Raw genomic sequence first — 27,978 nt, 5'->3', positions numbered from 1 at the left:
AGTAGGATTATTTCTATTTTAGTTTTTCTATTTAAAGTTTGTGTGTGGCAAATAAATGAACGGAACAAATAAGCGTCTTTATACCAGAGAAAATGAGTTTTGTTTACCAAGGTATTTAAACACTGTTCAACCTTCCAAATGGAGGGCATTACGAAGCACATGGCGATTTATTCAAAATGCAAAGGTAAGTGTTTATAATTTGAATGAATACTACAATTTACGGTCTTTTGATCATAAAGCAAAAACATTTGAATTCATTTTTTCTCTGGCATATCCAACTGGTGTTAATTAAACTAAATTTGTCAAAGGTATTCTTTTGACTTAAGCGGATATCTCTTACAAGATATCATTTTCCATTTAACGATCATACAGAGAACTTACTGGTGTAAATGTTTTAAAGAGCATGTAGTGTCATTAGGTGAGCACGGTCGACGCTGTATAGCAACAAGCTATGTTAATTGGAACTGTTGTATGAATACACACTGAAACTCTAATCTATAATTACTACTGTAATCTCATTTTTGATAAAAATTGTTAGTTTACATTCTGATTTCAATAAAATGTTGGAATAGATTCAAAGATATAAAAATGAAATATGGTTTAGACTTTGTTGAAAATGAATGCCAAAACAAATTATGATCTTGAAATTGTCTAATATTTTCCCGACAAAATGCATGTATATTTGCATATTGAAATCAGATGTGGGCTGACTAGGGATTCATATGCTTGGCTTTGGGAGCTAATTAAAAGAAAGTTGAGTTGATAGATTCCTCATTATAATCCACGTGTACTTGTCTGTGCTATGTCAACATCAGGATATATTTGGTTATATAGGTATATATGTACTGTTTGTTCTGTAACGAAGGCGTATTTCAGTAATTGACCGTCGTAGTAATTGGAAGTGACCATGTAGTAATATTTAAATGCCTACCCTCTTTCCAAGCTATTGGCTCCAGCTATATTCCTCATGGATATTTAACTTTTGTTTACGTACCAAAAGCAAATAGGAGAGATTCCAAATGGGTGTGTATATGTTAAGAGTGAACTGGAAGTTGAATCTACTGAAGAAGGACTTTATGATTATTTGAGCAAACAGACTGCGTCAACCAGCTCTGTTTTCGTAAAATGTAATCGTGTCAACAACCTTCAGGTTTTGGATTTTCGGCGATGAGTATTTCTCAGATGTTTTCCCTGATTTTGTTTAGCAACAATAAGACCAAGAGTGAAGGTGTTCTATTTAAGATATAATGTTGATTATCCTAAAGTGTTAAACACAGTAACACATAACTATTTGTCGCCGGATCATGCGGAAGCTAATGGACGAAGTGTTTGACAGTGGATTGTATGAAGTCAATCTTACAGCGTTGTTTTTGGGCGCATTTCTTCCATGGGAAAAGGTATTTCAAATCGCAACAAAATCGTTTGTTCTAAACAACTCAATCCGATGGTAGCGATATTCGTTAACGAAACGACGAGTCAACGAGTTTGCTCTATAAATGCTGATAAGTATAATCCATGTTAATTGTCTGATTGTTTAAAATTTAGAATATAAATTGCAAAATAATATTGATATACCCACTACGTATATGTGTAATGTGTAGGATGATTCGGTCAGCTTATATTTTATAAATGCATGCCTCTTCTACGTATCATTCATACATATATAACTCTTCACTTTATCAAACTTTGAAAATAGATTAGTGTTAAGTTATATATAGATGATTATGGCACTATTGTGAAGATATGTCTTTAAGTAAATCCCCTGTTTTACTTAAGCATACTCAATACCATTAAGTTGCTGTCATTGCAAACGCAGTCACCAAGATGTTTGGGATTTAAAAGAAATTTTCTTATAAACTAAAGAAAATATAGATAAATGCGTGATATGAGGTCATATAGTAAACAGCTATCATCCTGAGATGATCATAATAATATAAACAATACGTGACATGCATCGATTAACTGGTGTTAACATACTGTTTTGTCAAGAAGATCTGTGTGTTTTTTTTAATTAATTTTTTACCTCCTTGAATACGAAGATCTGTATATGATACATTGATTGATCATATGGCTCTTCCATGCTATCTAATTCTTAACTTGTATCACACAATGTTATTAATTTGTAATCTTGCTCAATATCAGTACTATCCTTGCCATCATTATCTGTTACAGAAACATGTCCGCCCTGTGGTGAGATTCCGAAGGTTAGCCCGCCTAGCTGTTATATGTTGCAGACTCTGTCAGGAAAGTCGCGAAAGGTTAGTATGGTCTTTTAGTAGATTATTTAATACAACCATTCCCATAAGTTCGTAATTCAAACTCAAATTCAATAAAACTAGGGCAAAATATAAAAAAAAGAAGATTTACACGGGGAATAAGGCCAGGTGTTCCAGAAGATAAAGCGTTTTATGCTTCATCGACAATACACGCTATATAGACATTGATCTATACAAAGAAGTAATGTCAAATTCTCAAATGAGAACAAGGTATTCCAACTTAACTTTAATTTGTCATCGCTTCAGCTATTCTTGTTCAATATGTTTTTATTCTGTCATTAACTCTCGACCATGGCATTTTCAAAGCATGTTTTTTAAACAACTATTTTCAAAGGTAATCTTTCAAAGGTGATACTTTAGTGTTTGTTTAAAAAACACTTTTCCAGTTTCTATTTGTAGGTAAATGTTTTCGACAACAATGACACCATTACGCTACAAATACATCACATTAAAAACAAATGTGTTCGTAGTCCGTGCGATGTGATGTTCGGATCGAAGATAGAAACATTCTCTTTCATTACAATTCCAGAATATATATATATTGTTTTAATCTTAATTATCTACTTTAGCGGTTTACATTAAGCTATATAAAGATATACATTATGTCTAAAATTGATTTTATTGTCCCATTTCGCAAACAATTAAGAACCTATGCGTATTTAAGAATTTTAATTTAAGTAAATACACTATGTACTTAGGTAATGTAGTTTATTGGTACGCATTCTCTGTTATTATTGATTTTATCAAATATCTACTTTACATGTTGGCAAGGTGCTGGTGTTGAAACAAATTACTCTTTAGCTGTTGCGTTTTTGGCAAATGGAATCATGTAGTAACACAAAATTGCCATCAAGTCAATATGACATTTTTATCTTGATTCCATGTATGCATACTACACTTTAATTAAAATCTCGTTAGGCTAATGTAAGTATTACCGATAATGTGTAATCATATTTATGCTATTAGTAATCCTTTTTATGATATTGCACAATGGAAATGGCATGGTACTATCTCTTAATCTAGCCTAATATCTCATATTTATTGCTAAATTATGTGTAATTGGTGGTATCGAAATATATAATAATAGTCCTAGGTATTCATTTCCCAAACGTTGATCTAAGATAAAATGTGAAATCGTGACATATTTATTCTACAAATTATTTAGGAGATTGGGTTGAGCAGCTTAACATCCCACATCGTCATAGAAACTTATGTATATCTTAAATTTGAATATAACATTGATTATTTAACTATTAAGGTAGTTACCAATGCAGGTGAATATTGGTGAAATAGGTTGCGTTTTGTTTACAATTAGGCAAACTTGTTTGAAATAAAAAAGTGATTCAAACACACAAACACTGCCAAGCTAGCCGGAAGGGAAAATGGCCTTCAAGTTGGTCTGTTTCATTAATGTGTTGTATGAAGAATTCAAATCTTCATCAGGTTCAATAGATGTAATATAAAATTAACATAAAAAGGAAACATTTAATCACACTATCGTAGAAGTTGAAGTTCATTTAACGATTATTTCATATTCCTGACACTCGTAATATAGTGATCGGAATGAGATAAAAGTATTGTGATCTTGACTTATTAGTTTATACTTATGACCTAAACATGGGGCACTTGACACTGACATAAATGTTCGTGTGGTCAAGGTCAGGATAGAGCTCATACATGTTACTCTTTTGACCTTATTGTTTTTTAAAGCCATTTGAGACACACTATACTGTGATCTGTAGTACGCTCACATAATAATTTAGATGAAATATTGTGAATTCTGACAGATATTCGCTAATCCCGTTGATTTCGTGGGTATTCTAAATCCATGAATTCATATGTCCATGAACTGTCGTTTTGATATATTCATAGAGATATATTTTGTCCACGAAATCATATGTCCACGAAATTTCCGGAAAATAACCACGAAAATTGAGCACCATGAAAATATATTATGTTAGAGTAGCATGAATAAAGGACCATCAATTTGTGAGTTTGCTTATGTCTATTATGATAAGTTTCCCTGGCCACATACGCTCTGTACAAGAGAGGCTACGACTAAATACACTTTGCTAACGTGGATGTTATATCCATTTAAAATGGAGTACCTTGTATAAATACATTTCGATTAATGTTCGAACAGCTCTTCATTTTATCTCCTTAAATCAGCTGGTGAAATAACGCGATATCTCCGTGATCGGGAAGAATGTGACCTTAGAGCGATAAACCATATTAGATAAGAGCGCTAAAAGTATCAGTAGGCTATGACCTCTGTCATACATTTAAATGTAATTTAGGCTTTCAGATATCAAATAAAAACAGTATGACTTACACTTTACAAAGACATTATATGATGTGGGTTCTAGACTTTAGTTTCTTTAAATATCAAATGTTTATAGTCGTTTTCCTAAATGAAAAGTTGCTTTTGACTTTAATCGACGCCCAATTTCATTTTAAAAGAAATTAAGTCACGATGTCGATTATTCTTTGTCTTTCTTCGAGGTGAAATTGCGAAACTCTTGGTTATATGATGGACAGAAAGGTTTTCAGTCTTTTCTATTTCTATTTTTCGCCATTTCTGTTTAGCTTTATGGAATTGCGTACCTTCATAACTTATTACAGCTCTCAAAAATGAACATAAAGCTGAGACAGAAATCTTCTGTTTAATTTCAAGTAAATATTATAACGTGTACACATATTCTAGCTGTATAAGTGTATATATCTTGACATATTACATAACAGTATATATGGGAGTTTTATTCCTCCACTCCATAGTTGAGTAGAATCGTTTGTATTATGACCAATTATTTATTTTGCTCTATATATAACCTTCGTTTAACCAATATTTGTTGACACAACTTTTAAGTTCTGTTTACTCAAGTTCCGTTTTCCATTTTTTTCTCAGTACTATAAGCAGGTATAATTATTGTGTAATAAACGAAGATGCACTTATATCGCTAGATAATTTTGAAAAATAATTGCTTGGCGTGTCTTAGGAGATTTGCACGATTTGTTAACTACAAAAAGGATAAAATGATAAAAGCAAATGATTAAGAAAGCTTTTTTGATTAGTATTTAACATGAAACGTAAGTTAGGAATGCATGAACACACAGATAAATGGTACAATATTGTGGACAATCTTACATGACAAACATATGATTAACAAATTGACTTTAAAGTTCGAAAGGTACTTTAAGGTTTATGGAAGCAAAAACGAGTTTATTGTTACCATTGTACAGTGGTTAGACGTTAAATCTCTACTAGTATACATCTTTGGCTCTAATTATCTAACTACAGATTTATTCAATTTGGTATACTTTCTACAATCTTCATATATACCTATGAACGAAAACAGAATATAACATTAGTTGTCAAGTTTGAGATGGAAAGTCCTCATGTTTTCAACTGACATCTGTAAGTCACTTTACATTGGTGTTAACGGAGCAACAATCTATTTACAGCTTTACGTATATGTCAATTAGTCCAGAAATTGATGGATATCGATAATTCTTCGTCGTTCAAGTTAAAAACATACCGATTATGTATTATATGTATAATTAATGTCGCTCTTAAAAACTCATGCAACGTTTCTACATTCTTTTCATCTCAGTATTCGTAATTACTCTTGGTGTGTGATATCAATGTTACTGCTAACAGCAGTATACCAATTCTCGATTTTCTTGTTCAAATACAACTCTATAGCCTATTGATTTTATTTTTGAGTAAAACATATATTACAAAGTAATGATCCCATTCTATCTACGGTGGGGTCATCGGACTTAATACTTCCACTCTTTGTATCAATAACGACAATCAATAAAGAAGACTGAAGTGTTTAGAATATAGTTAAACTATGTCAGAGAAATCACGAACTTGACACTAAATAAGATATTGATGTGTATGAACTTTAAGTGTAATCGTATGAACATTGAGCCGCTACATTTACCTAGTTGATCTCGCGTTTGATTTCTACATAATTACATAGGCTGTCTAATTGTCAAGCCTTTGAAGGTCGGTCTCCACTTAAGTGTTAGAAGGGTTACCGATGACACTCAAATTCTATGTATAACACAATAATCTAAATAGTGTGAACAACATTAAGTCTATTTTTCATCAGGTAAAGATTGACCAAAGGTCAACAGTTGACGAGTTCAGAACTTTTTGATATAAATATGTGAGTTTAGTTACCCAGCTATTCAATAACATAAATGTAGAAATTCAATAGCGATACGTAATTTCCATTTGATATTAACCAGGTTTCCAAATATCATTGAAAATTATGTTCACGTGATCAAAGTTTTTGTGGTAATGCAAAGTCCTTAACAAAGTAGCAAATGATTACATATGCAGGTGGTTTAATATTGTTTCAGAACTGGCATTAAATATAAAGACACACTTTCTGCCATATCTGTCGCTTCCGCAATGAAAAATTATGATTAATAAGTACGCTCAAAAAAGTGACTTAATCAGTGCAAGTACACTTATCTACCCAAAACAATTAATTGGCAAGCGCACAAGAGTTAGACGTATATTCATTATTATATACCCCTATATCTGTATCTAACTTGAGAACAATGGACACACAATTTTATTGCTATATTTTCATTTGTGTCTGACTTACTTTCTACTCCAACACGGAGTTATGTAAGACTTTTCATGTTAAACGTTCAATAATTCCATAAACTAATAAAAACGGTCAAATGATAACTTACTTAGTAATGTTGTTCCTATCTTGGCAGTGTAAATGCGTCGAAGGCAGAGTATTTATCCGTGATACAGGTATCCCAGGACTACGCCCAGCTGGACAGAGGTGGACTTTTCTTCGATCCTAGCGAGTTCAAAGCTAATAAACAGGTATACGAGGTGTTCAGAAAGTAGTTTAGGTAAAAGCGAAAGTTACATTCCAACACAATATGTTTTGCATGTTTTAAAATCAACCGTAGATAATGATAATAATTCGTTTTCGGTTTTAACGCTATTTTCAGACATGTCTCTTTAAAAAAAAAGATGTATAGATATATGTATCATAACAACACAATTACAAGTACTACAATTGACATACATTTAGATATGATGAGAAGTGTTTACTTTGAGGCAATATATAAATCCATTGATCTTATTTATTACTTAATGTTTCCGAAAGAACCGTATACCGGTATTTATTTTTGTACTTATTTACTCGATCATTTTTACACAAAACTAACCACATTACGTTAGCAAAATGTGCCGTTGTAAGTATAGACTGTATTTTATTCTGGTAAATGGAACATATAATTTGCAAAGAATGTACAGAAAAGTGACGTGGAAACAAATATAGACGTCATTGCAATGTATTAAGACTAATATTGATAAGATATTCGTATTTGGCGATGTGTACTTTGTGATATAATATTTAGTATAAAGAGTTATGTATACGTTTTAACCAGATCCGAATGCCGCAGGAAGCTAAAAGGATTCTGCATGACAATCCGCGCAAAAGAACAAAACAAGAGATAGACTATGTAAGTATCAACTCAAATTATGTTACCTTTCAGATAAAAAGTCATATTAAGCTTCTATCATTAGGAAATTTCGGGCAATCTATCACTTAGTTACGACGGAAAAAATCCCCCCCCCCCCCTAAAAAAAGGCAACAAAAGCAGAAACGTGATTCTTGACCTAAGTGCGAAATTTTTAGTGGTTGACAGATACCATTATGAAAGCATAAATGTGAACACTTAATTGTCATTTCTCTTCAACTGTTAGTAAACGAAATACCAGGCAAATTGGCTAAATATTTTATGTACGGAGAAATCGTACATATTATATAATGTTGTTATAATATTGTTTATATGTTGACTGTCTTACTTTTTTGTATCTTGCCTATACAGCTTCGTATCGTATTGAGAGGAATCAAAGCGTTTGCAGAATATCCACAGAAAATGCAGCGACAACTCTGTAAAGTTGGCTGGTTCGAATCGTAAGTATGTTTTAAAACAGCAAAATCTGAAGACCGAAAGTAATTCGAGTTGTCGCGCTTACTGAATAATTTCGATAATCAATAGAATAGGAGTTATGTACCCTGTATCCTTATAAGTGTTTTCAGTTATGAATTAATGTGGATTTTCTACTTTTAATTTTGTTAGATTGTTTGATTTTTTGTTTGGTTTTTCAATTACATTGTATGTCATAGCTGAATGGTATCATGATTCTCAACTGTTAAGTTCACATCTTAAGAACATTTTAAATTATATGTACTTGTGCAACACGTCTTGCATGTTTTACACATGCATTACATCTAACATTTCATTCATGTCTGTAAAGAATCAATGTAGATAATGTTGACTCCAGCATTACTTTTGTAAATCCTATGTATCCAAGATTCTTAAATGGGGTTATATTGTGTCAGGTATGAACCGCGTCGTGCAATCATTCGACAGGGACATCGCCCTCAATCATTCTACTTCATCCTCAACGGAACAGGTAAATATGCGAAAGTGAAGGGAAATTTACCGCACTGTTCATATTATTCACCTCTAAACAATAATGAGATTGTAAATCTATTATTGTATATACAGTATCTACTGAGCATTTCTATTCGAGTTTTTTTACCGTTTATTCCCTTAGCAGGACAGACGAGCTTTTGAGCATAAAATAACTGTTCATTGTACAAGAAAATGAAACATAATTAGACGATGAAAGATATTTAGAAATACCTCGATTTATAGTGAATATTTCAGAGACGTTCTGAGAACAACCACCATCAACCCGAATTTATTGTTATATCATTAAGGTAGACAACTCCGGTAAGATTGACTGACTAAAATCTATAATCTGTACTACGATGGTATTTTTGTCAGGGACGATCCTATATGGATTAAAGAGTATGATTCAGAATTTGGCTCTACTGCGAATATGTTTTTGATTCTTTTTATTGAAATGTATTACTTCTGTGGTTTTTGTGCATTACATCTTAATCTCATAACCGTGGAATTTCTCATGAATTATTTGATTTTTTACAATCTTGAATCGAATATTGACAAAAATTCCGATATTTTCAATATTAATCTCTTTCAAAATATTATTGGTTTATAAGATTGAAAGTATAGTGTAGCTACGTATAAACAACAGAAATACATATACACGCTTATTCATAGGTTTCGTTGATGTATCATATCCGGCAGGTAAACTGAACTCCACCCACCCATGTTTTGCAGATAATATTTCGTTCATCTTTGACATCCATTTAAATTCAACACCATTCCGGTATAGAAATAACGAAAGTATGCAATTATCATGGACTATTTGAAGAATCATTAATCTGGTATTTTGCATAAAGCCAAGCGACAATCTGTCGATGTATTTCTAACCAATCTTAAAAGACGTATATTACGCTTCCACTCTATGTTTTGAATCGGTAACTCAATACTGATTTTAATGAAGCTTCGTTTTAATTAAATCATGAACACAATAATGAAGATTTAAGGTGGAAAACAGATGTACAATCAACCAGCAAACACGACCAGAGACCTCCCCATATAACCATATACTGTGATAGGTTAACAATGTTTTGATTGTATCTAAACGCTAACGACTTTTCCATTTTACAAATTAAATATGACTTGATAACACCAGAAAAGGACGGTAACCAAAATAAATTCACGAAGATGAAACATATTATAAAAGGCGAAAACCAATTTTAAATGATAATTATTTGCATGATAATACTCTTTAAAGTTCAGGCTGATTAGTTTAAGGACTATATATACCATGCGAACTCGTTTTGACTTGAACTCTAGACATGATGTTTATTTGGATTTATTTGAAGAGATATGTTTGGATAAACAATCAATAACAATCACAAACAAAGATCACTTGTGTAAAAGTTTTGAGATAGGTTAAATCGTGAAATCAACGGTGATAAGAATGTTTGAAGTAGTTTTATATTGGATATTTGGATGTTGATTGTTCGAACTCAACGGTAGAACCATGCACAGTTATCATTGAAATGTGCTGATGTTGCTAAATTAACAGAGCAAGGTCTTTATTATTGATAATATTTGCAATATTTTGACAATGCACTTATTTTCTTCCTTTTATATTACAAAATGTCTCATCATTATATGATGGATACTAAACAATAATTCATCTAATTCTAGTAGGCCCATACGACTATAAAGTAACATGATTATGTTGTATTTCATTAGGGATTTCTAAAACAACTGTACGATGACGTGCTTGTATACAATACAAATAGGCGTATTTGACCCAAATCATACATACTCCTTTGTGATTATACATAAAACTATACTTTTTAAAAATATATTACAGTAATCGTTACGGCGTTTGATAAGGACAATGGCGGTACCAAGCTATTAGTCAGTCTTCATCGGGGGATGTCCTTCGGGGTAAGTTACGTTACAACTTATCAGTTTGTTTGTTTCGCTGTTCACAGTTCTGTAATATTCTTTACAAGCTCCATTGAATAACTGCTTCGAGCTTGGAAGTCATTGGAGATGTGTTGATGAGACTAAAACAGAATTGTATCACCAACACTCTGTGTGCAGGGAACTACAATTAAACCACTGAGACATTCACCGCAAATGTCTAATTAGTGGAAAATTCACGTGCATTGATTTCCAGGTCTTTCCTTTATAAACGATGTGCATTGTACTGAAAATATAGGTCACTGTTCCCTGCTCTCCAAATAAATGAAAATGTTTTATTACATTAGGAAAGTACTTTTGGACGATGTCTAACTGAAAAATAAATAGTACTTAATATGGTCATTATCTACATGCATGTGCCTTGCACTTTTACTAGGTTACTGTGATCTACTTAAGACCGAAGTTCATACATGGATACAATTATTGTAACCTGGACGAGCACATACAAAACTACACCATGATTAGAAAATAGTATAGCATTTTAGCCAACGTATGTTTCATGATACATTTTTATTGATTTTCCCCAAATAACCCTTATGATGGTAAACTGCTATATTTGAATTGTAAATTTTAAAATAAAACGTATTGATAAGTACGTTGTAATGGACTCTTTGATGTTCAGGATTACCATTTCAGATAGCAAAAGTATCAGATTGATTTTTTCCCAGAAGGCCATTTAGAATTCTATGGCAAAAATGTTATATTTGATATAACACATCGATGGGAAGTAATAAACTGTAATGTGCACTTCGATAACAGGCTAAACAAATTCTGTAATGTAATAAATGTAACCACTCCCTCTTAAATCATGAACTGCAAGCATTCCGATCACATTTGATTTAATATTTTGAATAACTAAGGTGGGAATTAACTTTAAATGTCTTCCGATAAGAACAATATTGACACGTCACATTCATGATTTCTATCGATTATGCAAATGCATTTTTTTAAACGCCCAATGAACCATGACCTCATGCTTATGATACTCTTTCATCATTCTACACTTTGATTCGATGTACGAAACTTACTGACTTGCGTCATTTCATTGCGTGTACAGTCTATTCTGTCTTTATGAAATATCGGTCTACTAAGACATATTTGATATCTTACTCTGCATGTCATTAGCTCATTTTGTCCACACATATATAACCAACGCAATTCGTGACTTCAGAAAAGGGGGTCATGTGAATAACAAATTTATGAATTCATGGACATTTCTTTTGTCTAAATATGAATGAAAAGCAATATAAAACAGTTCAATTTTTTAAGGAATTTTCGGTAATGCTAAGGATCCAAGAATAATAGAATCGTACACATGTTTCTAAAAGGTACATTAGCTAGGAGGCGACTAAAGTGGAAACATTTCTTAATCCGGATTTAATATTTGTACTCTATCATCGAAATCCATTTGTTACTATAATGCCATTTAAAGTATACATCTTTATCCATCTTTTTATCAATTACAGTACTTACCTGATAGGACCTTGTTTTGCTTTTGGCCATATTTCAGAACGTCACTGGAACTAGGAAGGTTATGTGCCTGGTCTGTTGTCTAAGACAAACAGAAACAGAAGTCTATAAAACTAGTACTTTAAACACTCTGCATGCTATATAGTTTTGGCGGATACTGTGACTGGGTGGGATATCATGTAACTTACCCTTGCCATTAAACAGACAATTAGACCTAATACAAGAAACACAATTCTAGGTCAATATTCTGCAAGAAAAGGACTTTTTTTTTTATAATGTTATAATATTCGTCACGGGATCACATACATAATAGATAAATTAATATCACGGTGAATAAATAAGAGTTAATTTGATAAACACATTGTGTTGGCCTTTGCTTTTATACCATCATTCTAATTTCTCAGAAATCGTGATATACAAATTACGTATAGCATATTCTCAATACTACCATTGAATTCCTAAAACGTGTATCCGTTAAATTGAAGCAAAAAATAGCAATATAAATGCCGCTGGTAAAAGAAAGTGGATTTGAAATATATTGGTAAAAGGTGAAATATGAAGGTAGGTAGGTGTTTTACCATATATCATTTCACCAAGAAACCAATTATGAAAAACTACCGCTGCTTTGACCTTCTACAAGGAGTTAATCATTTTGTAAAACACAACCTGTTAAATGATTGAAACGTGTAAGTGCATTTTTTGTTGATAGCCTGATATTAACCGTATTTTAAATATATCGCGAGTGTATGTTGACAGTTGACATCCAATAAATAAATTAAAGAAAGATACCTGGTTTTTATAGGGTACAGTAATCTACCCTGGGGAAAATCTGCCAAGTATCGCTTGTGTAAACATGAAACTGAATACGTGAGGATATCGACTTAAATTAATTTAGTTTTAATGTACTCAATCATTAAACGGATTTTAAAGTCGATTAGATGTGTTAAAAGATTTAAAAGATCAAGTTATGGACTTGATGTGTATGTACATGTTCTGTGTGAGTTTAATCACATTAAATTGTTGTAATTCAATTCGGTGACTTTTCCCCGGTTGTATATATAGGAACTAGCTGTGATCTCCCAGAGCAGGAGGCAAGCCACAGTTAGTACACAGACTGCTACAGAGCTGCTTTGTATATCTGGTGAAGTAAGTATAATATTGATAAGTACAGTATTATGAGTTGTTATATTAATAAACCTCTTTAATTGATATCGATGTTTTGATAACCGCGACTGACGGAAAGGTTTAATGAAGCAAAGATAGATGTATGAATGGATGGATGGATGAATGGACGGGTGGGTGGATGGATGGAAGAACGATGTATACTATGTATGGAGATATATAAATGATGATGAATTCATATTTTGTTTGTTTCATCTCACTACCTTAATATGGCTCAGATTTATATAGATCAACATCTATATTACCATATTCATCCATATCTTTGTAAAATATCTCTTTATAATGAATGCTCGTAAATTACAGGATTTCGAAGATATATTTATGGCGGGTGGTAAAAAGACGGTAACCGACCCCGATCACAACACTTTCATCCAGTAAGTATTCAGAATCAGTGGAATCTTCATAATCCGTCTGTACATGTATACTGATAAAATGATAGCACTCGTTTGTTGTCTTTGAAAATCCGTGAAATTTAAAACACGCGAAAATACAGATTTACAGTATGTTCTAATGCAAATGCGGTTGAATATATCAATTGGTCTGCGTAAACGTGTTTGATTCAACGAATGGGTTTTATGTTGTGTACTTAGATAGATGGATACTTTCTTTGTACTTATTTCTGAATCATGTCAGACCTGTGAAGAAGAGGAGAGAAAGTCAAAAAAGATAAAAACCCAGTTGTTGCGAACACCTGCGATCTTTCATGCAAAGAAGCATTTCATTCTAATAAAAAAATCAACCGTTTCAGCTTGGCAATTTATTCTTATATAATATGGCTCGATTGAGGTTCTGGTTAATCCCTAAAGAAGCTAGAATACAAGAAGAAAATCTATGATACAAATGACAGCTTCTAATGAAACAAAGTTCAAATGCAATATATTTTATCATGCAATGTCATATGTTTATTCTGAAATAAATCTATAAAACGAGCTCACAGGTGTGAGCATGCTGTTATTGACATAGGTCAAAGGCTTTATCAACACTCATTCAGTATCATGCATTTATAAAACTACACAAAGACTGACTTACGCAGGTACACACAACATCAAAACATCGATAGAAACTTCATGTATATGAAAAGTACAATCAAAGGAATGAGAAAATGTCAACACTCCTAATACTTATTACAAACATATTGGTAATTTACACCGTTAATAAGGCCTATATATGAGATTTTTGGCCGGTTTGCAAGTTTTTGCTGTTTGTATCGGTAAAGTTGTTATAATATGTACAGCAACAAAATGACGGTGAAATGTTATTTTCATGTTATCAATGTAGTATTACATATTATGTAATTATGAATTATAAAAAAAGACAAACATAAATAAGCTGATTTCTATCGAACGCCTTTATTGACAAATATCTCTTAAAACTTATATAAAGTCCATGTACTTGTGTACTTCATTCAGCTAGCATCTAATTAAAATCTGAAGGATGTTTTCTGTGCGATAGTTCATTGTGTTTTAAGTACAGGTTGGTGTATACATTAGCATGGTAAATTGACTCTGAACGTAGTGTCGCCAGACTGGCACGCAATCAATGAAATATCGGCGTGTCTAAAACATGGTGTTATATATAAAGATCACGCTGTTCATAATATGAAAAGGATTTTGTTGAGTAAGATTATTTTCAAAGAGACCATTCATAATAATCATATTTCAAATCTCTGACTTACTCGGTAGTGAAGAAATGTTTCAATATTTCCAATCAGATAATCTATGGCAGAGGAAAATGATATGTAGTATTGTATTTAGATGTTTTATGACTATGTCTGGATAAAAAATCATTTACCATCAACATTTGTGAATACCATAAAACCTGTCAGAAAATTTTCTAATTAATCTCCTTTTGATGTTGTTTCATATGAATGAATAGATATTGTATACTGCATTTGTAAATCACGCTTATTGAGTTTACTCTACAACGATCAGTAACATTGGATTTATACAAATAGTACGCCCCGTTCTGTATTAGTTTTCATTAGAGCCCTCTGTTACTATATAGACGTTACAGTAACTGAACAATGAGATACACTTATTCACGACAACAATATGTTATTGTACTGAGACACATTTCTGATCATAATGATTGTTGATAAAAGATGAAAGCCAAGAAGTGGTCTTCATCACATAACCGGATTCCTCATACCGTTTTATTCTAGTAAACTATTAGATGAACTCCCATTTTATTACAATGTAACTTAGTGTAGATTACATTCAGACCAAGTGCTAGAATATAATCAATCTTTCAATACACCAACACAGGTAACATTGACATGGTCCTCGGTACTCACCAGGTAGTATCGAAGGGATCACGGGGGGCTACGTTTAAACTCTTTATCTATGCAGTTTAACGCTACATGCGCCTTATGTTTGATTACAGTTTAACATTTAAAGGAATGTCGACTGTTGGAATCATATGTAAACGTTACAGATACGGAAATGAAATAGAAAATTTAAACAGCAGGAGAAAACTGACTTAAGTATTGAAACTCCTGTCATTACCCTAAAGGACTGCCCAAGGCTTGGTGACGTTGAAATCAATACGCCCCTTTTCCTAATGCCTGATCAATGTATCGACTCTTAAGTTTTAGTGTGTACGGGGATACCCAACAACCTCATATAATACATATAACGTCATCATTAACCTTCATCGACTAATTCAGGACTTTTTTTGTTGCTCTTGGACTTGTTCCCGCGCGTTAGTCCATGAGAACGATATCCCGGCGAGTATAGCCGCCTTTGTTACCTAGATCGATTAGAAACTATACACGAACTTATCAATTTCATATATTTTATCATGAAAATGAAACATTAGAGACAAAAGACTTGTCAACGTTGTAACACAGTTTGATCGACAGACCGTAAGGGTTTGCCTACTGATAGCGGTCGTTGGAATGTCAGAGGACCGTTTCTAATGTCTACAGGAATTTATTAGTCAGGCGTAAATGTTGAGTAGACAAATACTGAGTTCGGAAGGAGTGACGCACCATGTGCCCGAATCTGCGGAATTGACGTCTGTTTCATATTGCTATTTGTAAACTCTGCTGAAAATCTATTATTTTAATTGGTGTGTTGGAAATGTCAGGATCAAAACTTGAAGATGCATTAACTTTTATTAATTCCAGGAATATACGGTTTCTGAAGAACTGGCCTGTCCATCTACTTGCACAAAATCCAAATGCATGCATGTTCCATTATTTCAAGTAAGTATGTGAATTAAAATTAGATAAAAACTCTTGCATGAAAATTATTGAGCAATTGAACGAAATTTTAAATATGACTATGAATATATAAATTTGGACCTACGATAAAGATTCTATCCTGATTTATTTTACATATTAAAAAGTTATACAGCTTAATTCGACTTAATGATTTATGTAACTGCTTAAATTTCATCTTTCATCTATATCTCTAACAGTCTCCCGTTATCTCTCTAGACACGGGTTTTCTATTCTCCAAGATACATTTTAGTGATAAATCCTAACTTCATTGCGTTTTGTAAAGCTTAACACATACACTATTTTTGCATATTTAGATTTTCTTTGGACTTACGCCTAAATGAATTATTATGTTATTAATATTATTAAGATATTAAGATCAAAATCAACTGAAAAACGTACAGGCTAAAATACGTGTAATATAGGTAGTTCATTTTACAAACTGCATAACGGAAATCATGACAATCAACACAAAACAACAAGAAAATACCAATATGTCACCATAATCATAATTCAAACTCAAATTCAATGCCACTAGGGTAAACTATGAACAAAAGAAAGATTTACAGGGAGACTCCTGAAAAAGTACAAAGATAAATAAAACCAGGTATTCCGGCAGAGTAAGCGTCTCCTGCTTCATCGACGACACCCTCCGTGTAAATCTTTGTAAGTTCAAGTATGTAATGTCACATGCTCAAATGAAAACAAGGTACATAAGTATATACATATTTATCCTTAAATTCAGTCGTAATATGAAACTTATTACCTATGTATCTGATAACCAGATTACTGATAAGTCTCCACCTGTATTTTGTTCTTGTTATTTTGTTTGAAATGATGCCATGGTAACAGATATAATATCAAAAATGAAATTCCTCCAGCAGCAAAATATTCTAATAGGACAATAGCCCGATACGTGATCAAAGTCTTGCACAGATCTGTAGAACGCTTTTTTAGTTGTACGCCGAAAAATCTCTAAGGATGGGCGGAATCGAAATTCATATCCCCGCAAACACGAGAGCATATTCTTTATCAGAAATTAATTGTAATTGATGCTCCTTGTTACCTCTATACGCCCCTAGAAACGCCCTATATTGTTTAACACGTATAACACTATCGACATTAACTTCAATGAGTCGATACTTTCATGTTTGTATGTTTGTTGACCAGAAAGTTTTCGTTGAATACATATGACTATGGCATAACGATTTTCTATATGTCCTCTGAAAGATAAACAATTGCGGAATCACATAGACAGTATACCCTTTTACTAATCCTTAAGTACACAACGTATTTAACTATAGTGTACGGATGTTACATTTAAAAGCTTAACGATATACTTGAATACTGACACATTTCATTTTTCCAATAAATTTTGAGTTTGGAACATAGCCAAGGCATGAAAAACGATTTTCAGTGTATATCTCACACAAATGGTAAATGAACGTTTTCTTTCATGTCGTTTTAACAAGTGAATGTAATGTGTGTACGAACTTTCTGTTTTTCTTTCTATGTATAATCAATAATGTAAAGCTAATTGTATAAGAAACGGTATTTTGTTAATCGATTAGAACAAAACTAGCCGATAAGGCTTCCTCTTCAAAAACGATATTTTCCAGAATTGGTTTACAATTTATGAGACTCGGACATAGGATGCACGGTTACTTTAATTTCTATATATCGAATAATATTCTTTGTAGAATTTAACTGCTCTGTAAACTTGTTATTTATATTACCCAGAAATACCAACTAATAGTAGATCAGATCTTAAAGGGGAGGAAGCTTGAATGTGTTTATATTACTTGGTAATGTTACATCGTCACAATGTAATACCAAAGTATATATACTGTATACAAATGTATAATATTGTGTTCAGAAATTCTGTGCTACATTGTATGTTAATTATCTATACAGTGTGAAGTCTCATACGTTGTTCTTATATTATTATTATATATTTAAAAAAAATACGAAATTTATTGAATTATGGGGCTAGTGCACCGCTCTACTTCGATTTTGACTTTTCTTTTGATCACTTTGTATTTTCCTCCATTGCGTGTTAGGCTTCAACATTTAAGCCCTTAGCATCACTCACTAGACCTAAAAGGACGAGACTGCACTATGATGCAGTTTAATTAATGTATTCATTGTTTGACTCCACTCTTTCTAACTCTGGTGTTGTAATTAAAGGTGCTATTCACTTCTGTGTCTTTTGAACCATCTTACTAGGATCGGCATCATGCTGTTTCTTATATCAGAATTGTCTCGCACTCTCTATATCGACGTTCCGGGTTTGTACGTAGGGTGCGTGGATACGAAACCATCATAAACAGCCAGATTTTAATTCTATTGCGTATCTCGTTAACTAAACACCTTTTATATAAAGCGCATTTGCATTTCAAAGATCTTTCGTGCCTGTCCAATTTCCTGTAATATCGTTAATAAATCGTAAAATATATATCACACTGTGCATGTATAGGTCGTGTCGTAGACACTGTTACACTGTTCAATGTCATAACAGATAGTTACATTAATACCACCGGAATGTTGATTAAAAAGATCACGTGTCATCTTTACTGAGAAATACCGTACAATGAAGAGAATAACACTATCATGGGTGTTCTTTTTATGTGATTTTATTAATAGGCATTTATAGTGTTAAGAAACATACAGTGGTTATGAGTAAAAAGTTCAGGGGAGATCGAACTGAATATTTACAATAGCAGAAGTTTCATATGATTCATTCATTATTTGTTCATGTAGTACTCCCAGCTGCTCCGTGAAATTTACAATCTAAATTGTATCGAATTTATTAAATCAAGACCAACTATTGCAAATTAAGTCGTTTCTTGGAACTCAAGAATACATCACAAACAGATCGGTACAGGTTTTATTTCAAATCAAACTATTGCATTCTACCCCCATTTTTGCATCTTCTAAGTAAGTTATCTGGAGTTCATGACATTTTCAGACATTCCTCAGGATATTACGATCAAGATAAGTTGTCAGCAATAAACATTGCCTTCTCGGCCAACATAAATGGCATTCCATTGAAACGTTTTATCCAGAAGAGTTTTCACTATTCGCTGTTAACTTACCTCCTCGTATTAAAAGATTTAACACAATGAATGGGCCGTATAAAATTTTCCAATTTAATGGTAATTTCCTGGTTTATATCTTCTTGATTTATGACTTTACGTGATGACAAATTTAATTCATCACCAAATAAAAGGTGCAAACACATTTCATTCTTAAAATTACTGAATCTATCTTTCAAGTTAGGACATGTCATAATGTACTAATCGTTTTTCTTTCCTATATTATCAATGTCCTGAGAGTTTATAGATGTATGCCAGCAATGAAATTTGTTGATATTTCACACGTTGTATTTTAGTGTCTTAATACATTTAGTGCTCAAAATAAAAAAAAAAAAAAAAAAACAGATATGTCTTGGATTTTACGTGTACTGGTGAAGGGATAAGAATGCCCAGATTGCTTTCACTTATTTGATAGACCTCGGTGTGCCGTGCTCTGAGAGTAGACCCCCTTGACTGTCTACCCTCAAGGTCTCGTCCATTTATACGCTTCAGTAGTACAGGTCAAAGGAATAAAATGTTGAAATGGAGATTGTACCTCTTTTGATTTCTGTGTAGGATGAAGTAACATTTAGTTATGTATTGGTGTCTAATTATGAATATTCATTTGTATTGATACACTATATGTGAGAAGCCTATTCCATTGTTTTAACCAGCATAATTGTCTGGTCTGGACTAGTGGTTAGTCGATCATAAATTAAGTTCATAGCTATTTTCATATTTCAGCCGTGGTCAAGTGCTTGTCCGTGACAGTAACCACTCAGAGTGGATATACATTGTAAAATCGGTAAGTATAATCATTGATACAAAAGTTAATCCAAGTCATAACAGACTGGTGTTAATATGTGTCAGTTTTCCTCGGCTTCTTTTGAAATCAAATTTCAGAGTGCCTATTAGTAACAAGGTTTCAATTCTATTTGAATCAACTAAAACGATCCAGGCTTTTAATCAGTCATTTCTAATGCAATTATGTATTAAATACGTTACAAACATGTAACAATGTATAATTTTATATTCAAATATATAATCATAATATTATTTCATGTTTACCAAAATTTATATGGCGGGTGTCGTCGAAGAAGCATAAGACGTTTACTCTCCCGGAACACCCGGTCTTATTCTTCTTGTACTTTTTCAGGAGTCTCCATAATATTCTTCTTTTGTTCATACTTTGCCTTAGTTTTATTGAATTTTATTGAATTTAGATTATGATTAAGTTGACATGTTGGTATTTTCTTGTTGTTTCCTGCAAAGATCGTTTTGATCGTCAATACACATAATACATATCAATTATTTTTTCTACAGGGAAGCTTATCAGTATTAAAGAAACTGAAAGAAGTGCTGCCACAAACAGAAGATGAAATCATGGTATCTGATCCAAGTAAGCAGAAGTATCTATTATTCATAACCATTTTGGACAAGATCAAATTCATGGCCTTTATTTTGTATTTTGTGACCAGATGGGAAATTTAATATGACTTTAGTAGGAATTACTCTACAGCAACTGGTGGTAATGGAACAATCATATACAGATATACTTGACGTTGTTGTAAAATGATTTATTGTAATATGGGGCAAGTAAACCTTCCGGTCTAGATTTAGATTTTTCTTTCAATCACTTTGGATTTTCCTCAGTCACTTCCTAGGCTTCAAAATTTAGACCCTTGACATCACTGAGGAGTTCTAAAAGATCGAGACAGCTGTATGAATACGTTTACTTCAGTGTTCGGCGTTACTTTATCTAGCTCTAAATTTGTATTGAAAGGTGCTTTTCACTTATATGTCTTTAGAACAACGTTTAGATATCCGGACCATGATTGTCTTTGATATGTGGTCCTGCCTATCTTCAACTTTTAAGGGCATCAGTGCAATTTGTTCTTGTTTATATTTTGCCCTGATTACTTTGTCTTTGACCGTTAAGAATTTGTTGTAAATAAGATTTCGTTTTAGATTAAGACTTTGTTTTGAATGAAGATTGAAATAAGCATGTAGGTATGGTATTATTTAGTTGTTGTTACAATAATTTTTCTTTTACTTAATTTTTATTCAGATTATAAAAGGAAAAAAGATAAAAAGCGCAAACCATACGGCACATGGCAACGACGATCTTACCAAAAAAGGCAACGGAGTCTCACGCTATCTTCAAGGGGATCTGAGCCCTCGGAGACCTGGAAGGGTTGGGAGTCAGAACCGGGAGCGTATAAATCCCAATACGAAATGGAAAGGCGACTGGTACGTTTTATTTCCAGCCCTTTACATGTCTTTTGTTTTGGTCATTTGATTTTACTATTTTAAACATGCACTCTTACCTCAGTAAGTTCTATTGAATTTCTTATCGCAGAATATTATTGTCTTGGATTAGGATTGATTGATCTAATCTGTCGGAATGAATGCTGTATGTGTTTGATATGAGACCGAATCAGAACTGTTGCAAATGAAACGTTTCAATTCCATAGGTTATCTACACAAAAGCATGGCATTAAACTGCTTACGACATATTTTATGGCGCAAAAAGGAGTATAAATGGGTCAGATTATAGAATCTTCTGAAGCCTTCTTTACAGGAACAAACGCTCTACTTTGAAAGTGGAACAGTGCCAAGGGATACATTGGGGGGAACGGTGATTAGAAAGAAAAGATTGGATCCAAAATTAAGTCGCCTCTTACGATCGTGCAATGTTGTAACAGGTTCAATGATTTTGCCATTTATCCAATTATCTACCTATTCGAAATTGATATAAAGCATTTATTGAAGATTCTTTAAATTTAGGAGCAGAGTTTACCAGGTTTAAACAACCCCAATGAGAGATTGGGCGTTCTGAACTACGACACAATCATTAACAAGCACAAGGCTAGAATCAATGCCAGCAAGCGTTTGAGTGACGACGAAGAAGATTTCAAATTACCTCCATTACCAAATGAAGATGGACCACCAAAAGAAAACCATGAAAAAGATGAAGAGGAATCTGAAATGAGTAGTCAAAGAGTCCGTCTACCAAATATACGCAAAACCTCGAAGGTACAATCGTGTAAACATGGGTAAAATAATGTATCAATATTAATTAAATTTTACCGATGTTTCGGTCTGTTATTGTAAAGAAAGGCATTTACAATCCGAATTTAACGTTTCATGGTTAATGAGATAACACGTGGTTCGTATTTTGCAACGAAAGTTGAGTAGCATAATGGCGCTGAAATTTGCCCGTACAATACATTTAGGTAACACGATCTTTCTTTCATTGAAAACAAAAATTAATCAAACTATTTTCGTCTTTAATTTGTACAACAGGGGGCATATCTATCATCTGGTAAGCCTAGTAGAAAAATTAGCAAAAAGGAACAAGAACAGAATATTAAAGAAGAAATTCAGAAAAGAGAGCAAGGTAATTATACATACATTTAATCTGTAAATACAGATATATCTTAAATTAGTTCTTTGGAAATCCATTTGTATTTATTTTTTCATGTATTTGTAATAAGTGCCGATTAAAATCAAATATCTTTGCGTCATAAAGTAGAAATGGATATTTCAACATGACTGGGTTTCTAAAATAATTACTTCGTCATTATTATATGATCTGAAACCTATGTTGCACGCGCTATAGTCGCACACGTTACTATTAATGAATATTTCCGTAATTGTGAAACAAAATATGGCAAACTATTATTTTTTCTCAGAATTATGGATAAAAAAAGCAACACAAGAAGAGGGCAGGAAGACAATCGCAGAGGAGTTCGACAACAAGCCACCAACTGATTATAAACTCACTGAGGCTGATCTACATCCAATGTTTATCCTAGTCAAAGTCCTGGAGAGGGGCCAATATTTCGTAAGTAATTCCAGGACTTCATCCATGATATTGATGTAAGAGTTATGTCCCTTATTACAATAACGAGACATTCAGATACTTTAACTGAAATGAAAATAAAGCTAACCAATTAAAAATTATTTCAGGAATTATTTCTAATTAAGAATATATTTTTTTAATATTTGAAAAGTTTCAATAAGGAAAGAGATATTTTGAAACAAAATGGAAAATGATTTAAAAAAAATGTTTATTTGTGATAAGCGAATAATTAAATGTGGCATATTATAATAAGCTATGTAGGTTGTCTCGGTGTGAAAATTTAATTGACACATTCATTTTCTTAACAGTGTCTGCGTGTGTGATATTACATTTCGTTTTGCTCTGATTAAACCAGAATATTGACCGTTGAATGATGAAAAACGATATAATGTTACTGTAACTATTTATGAAAGGATATACTAAACCTTTAAGGAGTTTTCTACATACTTTAAACCGTATGTTTCTTTCTTTACCTATTTTCTATCACTGGAATCCTCTGTTCTGTGATAATGATGTACTAGGATTGCAATGCTATTCTGATGATCCATATCAGTACAGAGTCAGTGCAACGCGTCACCACTTTAACAAAGACTTCCGTATATTGACTTACACGTGACCTCTTCTAAATTGTCAACGAATACAAAAAAAATAATCTTTGACCCCAATTAAACAACGGATTAGCACTGATTTTTTTTATATAAATGTTCTATCAAAAGGTATTTGTTTTGAATTGTCAAATCTGCTGACAGACAAACAAATTTACCAAAGGGTATTTAATTGGTAATGTATTTTTCGCTACTGCAACTACTTGGCTTACTATTGGTAATTTTACCTAGCAAACAGTCTTGTTTAAAATCAGAACAACAAAAGTAAATTAGATTATATAAATATTGGTACGGAAATATGTATCATGCTTTTACGGTTGTATGAATGAAATGTAATATAGACATACAGCATGGCTTATGTTTTATATGTATGTCATATTACTTTATTCAAAAATATGCGGACATAACTTCAATTATAACGCACTTCATGTGCAACATCCGTAAAAAACAAACGTCTTTTTTCTTTTTTTTTTTTTTTTTTATAAAATTAAAATTACATCAAGGATTCGTGAAACGATTTCGACCACTAAATCATGATATCCATTCAAATTACATGTGAGTAATTATACAACACATATTGTGAAGCCATGTAACAACTTTTTGTTAACAGGGTGTTCATAGTGTAATAGGAACGGAGACTCAGCCGTCCTTCAGTGTGGTTAGTAACGGTGCTGAATGCATTATGATCTCAAAGAAATTTTTTAAGGAGAAATCCTCCGAAGCTGTCAAAAGAAATCTCGAGGAATGTGTAAGTTAAATCTGAATCGATTTCATGGATAATTTCTATCTATAGGAATTTGTGCTTAAAAGGTTTCATTTTAATAAGGACACTGATTTCCCCTTGAAAATAATTTCGGAAAATTTGGATGTCTTCAGTGGTACCTTTCTTAATAGTTTCTTGATATATTGCTGCTAAACAGAATAACATATTAAAGTCAGTTGATTGAATTTCGCGATTGAAGCCCTATAGAGGGTTTGTATTATTTCCCTTAAAATACTTTCCGTTAATCTTTTAAATCAATGTATTTAATTCTTTGTTAATCTTCTCAGGTCTGTATTAAAGTGTTAAAATTTCCTAATGAGAATTCATTTTCCGGAAACAAATATCTGCAAATAATTTCAACAGTAATTCCATCTTTACCGCAGGTATATGTTTATTAAATAAATAAATGTTATAATCGTGACTTATTTAAATCCTCAAACATTTTGGTATGTGTACATTTTTGTATGTGTACATTTTTGTACAGTGTTAGATATAAAGAATGTTTCATTACCAACCCTGTCTATAGCTGTAAATATGTTCCATATCTCGTGGAAAAACCACAACCAGGCAATTCTACGACATGGCTCAAAAACAGCCTACCTCTTTACCAACTCCTTCGAAATGACTGACATAAAGGAATATTTAGAGCGTTTTGCGATCATGTTTCGTAATTGTTTTTTTTATATTAGAAGTCAATTCTCTGATTAAAATTTAGAGTTGCTTTGAGGGAAAAGGAAATGAGTTTTCTGCTGAAAGAAAATCGATTTTCACAAAATGATGGCCGTTTCCTTGTCTCTTTTTCTCTTTTTACACTTTTTACACGATTATCAGAATTTTGAATGACTTTTTAAATATTCGCACTATGAGAGCTGTCATGACTAGATTCAATGAGCCGTTTCCAGTTTAAAATCAGAAGACAATAGCATCGTGTGGAAAGTGTCACATCAGTAATTAATATAGAGAACGGAATTGTGGAAAAAAGAATGAATTACATAATTTAAAAAACTTACAAACAAATGGCGAAACAGATTATGAGAAGGAAAGTTATACAGGACGTAAAGGAAAAGTTTGTTTTATTCTTTGTTTATTTTTCATATCATTGTTGTGGTATATTTCTGACATCGTTCTCTACCCCTAATCTTTTGATCACAAATTTAGGTATGACGGTAAATAAATGCATTTTTTTATGATTTACCCTTCCCTTAAGTCCCTTGTGTATTTACGTACACGAACTGTCGTAATAATAACAACATGTGTAAAATATGTTATTTCATGAGACGAGACAAAATATTATTTCTAAGCTGGTTAAGAATCTGTCGTAGACTATTTCAACCAAGATTCGTTGTGACATAAACATATTGAATAAACTCTGGGCAAGCCAGAAAATCTGTTATCAGAAATAATCTAACAACACTGTCTATATTGTACGAGATTTATGCCATCACATGATCGGTAACATATTGGTATTTACAGGAGAGCCGGTTTCCATCTGACGAGGCCTTGCAAAAATCTCTACAAAACTACGTTAACTGGGAGGCAGACAGAAAGAAAATGTATCTTAGCGTCGTGAATGACAAACAGAGGAGGAAAGAAAAACGACGGCAATATTTACCACAGTATACCGGTCAATATTGCTTCCGGACAGGCCCAGTATGATTAAGTCATTTGCCGGTAGCAGAAATTTTCATCAACAATAGAAAGCGACAAGTATGATTCATCTCCACACTGCCAGCAGTGTTACAGGAGAGCACCGCAATCAAACGTGATACAGACAAAGTAATTTAACAGCGATATTGAGGTAATCAAACTTGAGAAATGGCCTGTTGGGCACTGGTCTGCAACTGAATTATATTGATTTATTCACGTGACATTCATGGAAACGAGGTCAACTCGATCAAGGTCAACGAGGCAGCAATACATTACACTCGTTATTTCGAAGGTGCCTCGGTGCATTGTTCCACGCATTGATATACACACGTACATCGAAGTGACAGGCAATAATAGGTATTCAAATTATTCTTTATAGACGATCTAAAGTAATGGAGGGACATATCGAGAACTGAAGTCGCGCCATGATGGAGAAAAGATATAGGCAGAAACAAATGCATTTATATTCAAGGGAATATGTGTACGATGGCTGTCTGTAACCAGAGTAGTCACGGAGGATCAAGATGAATAAATCCTTATGACAGCCTTTGGAATTTATAACGTCAATGGCAATGCACAACGCTTGACTCTATATGCATTGTAAGAATGAGAAATGAATACTCTAACCATAATGATACTGCCTTGCATTTTATACTGGAGATGACGATCCCAATAGACGTTTATAACGACATGCCTTACAATGTATTCATTGACATTATGTTTATCAACATGATTGAATATTAAAATAGTTATTGGCTAATATATTAATGGTACGTGTTTTGGTATATGATCTTGAACGTCAATTAAGGAGTATTGTTCAAAGAAAATACGGGCATTTCTCCCTATTTTATGTAATGTATTCGAAATGAATCTGAAAATAATTTTTTGTCTTAACATCATGACGTCTATTATCAATTAATACTCTAAAGTTACGCCATGCCATAACTAAATCATGTAGATCTTTCGGATAACGCGTGTATCACGTTAGAGTGACAGCAAGTCAACCAAAGTTTCAGTGTAAACAGTGTAAATATATATCATAATTATGTTCAGTCAAACCTGATGTTTTCGAAAGCTGCTTCAAGCTTGTGATAATCATTTGTTTTTAAAAATCATATTCTCATCTTTAATACTGCATGTTTGCGTCAAATTTGATCTTCAACCCATGTGAGATTGCTGCGGAATCTGATGTCCGACCATGACATACCACATTCATTGCCTGTCCTTGCCCTTCTTCACGCTCAACACGAAAGAGATGCTAGAGACCACTTATCTGGACCATTTTGTGGTCCTATAGTGCATAACACCATAAATTTTTCCCTTCATTGACACTAGCCAAGTGGAACCTATAAATTATCTTTAATCATCATCGATCTTTAATCGTTGACAGGTACAATGTTCTTGTAAGGTTTTCATGAGTATCATTTAGTTTTTATAAAATGGTGCCAA

General features: G+C 32.8%; 1 protein-coding gene across 1 annotated transcript; it reads left to right on the top strand.

The window, feature by feature from the left end:
- The first annotated feature begins 55 nt into the window (after positions 1-55).
- On the top strand, positions 56-26,538 carry LOC132551433 (uncharacterized). Its single transcript, XM_060215571.1, has 18 exons — positions 56-184; positions 2,173-2,258; positions 7,017-7,131; positions 7,704-7,778; positions 8,148-8,236; positions 8,666-8,739; positions 10,588-10,664; positions 13,236-13,319; positions 13,659-13,729; positions 16,483-16,560; positions 20,394-20,454; positions 20,973-21,048; positions 21,718-21,899; positions 22,437-22,685; positions 22,956-23,049; positions 23,345-23,496; positions 24,730-24,867; positions 26,356-26,538. Exons 1-18 carry the CDS (start codon positions 56-58, stop codon positions 26,536-26,538), a joined length of 2,013 nt encoding a protein of 670 aa, XP_060071554.1.
- The last annotated feature ends 1,440 nt before the right edge of the window (positions 26,539-27,978 follow it).

This window comes from Ylistrum balloti, unplaced genomic scaffold, assembly GCF_031769215.1.
Source record: "Ylistrum balloti isolate Yb309-2 unplaced genomic scaffold, AGI_CSIRO_Ybal_v1 Utg370196, whole genome shotgun sequence".
Lineage (NCBI taxonomy): Eukaryota > Metazoa > Mollusca > Bivalvia > Pectinida > Pectinidae > Ylistrum > Ylistrum balloti.
Note: the sequence above shows the minus strand (reverse complement) of the source record. Positions and strands in the feature narration are given on the sequence as shown.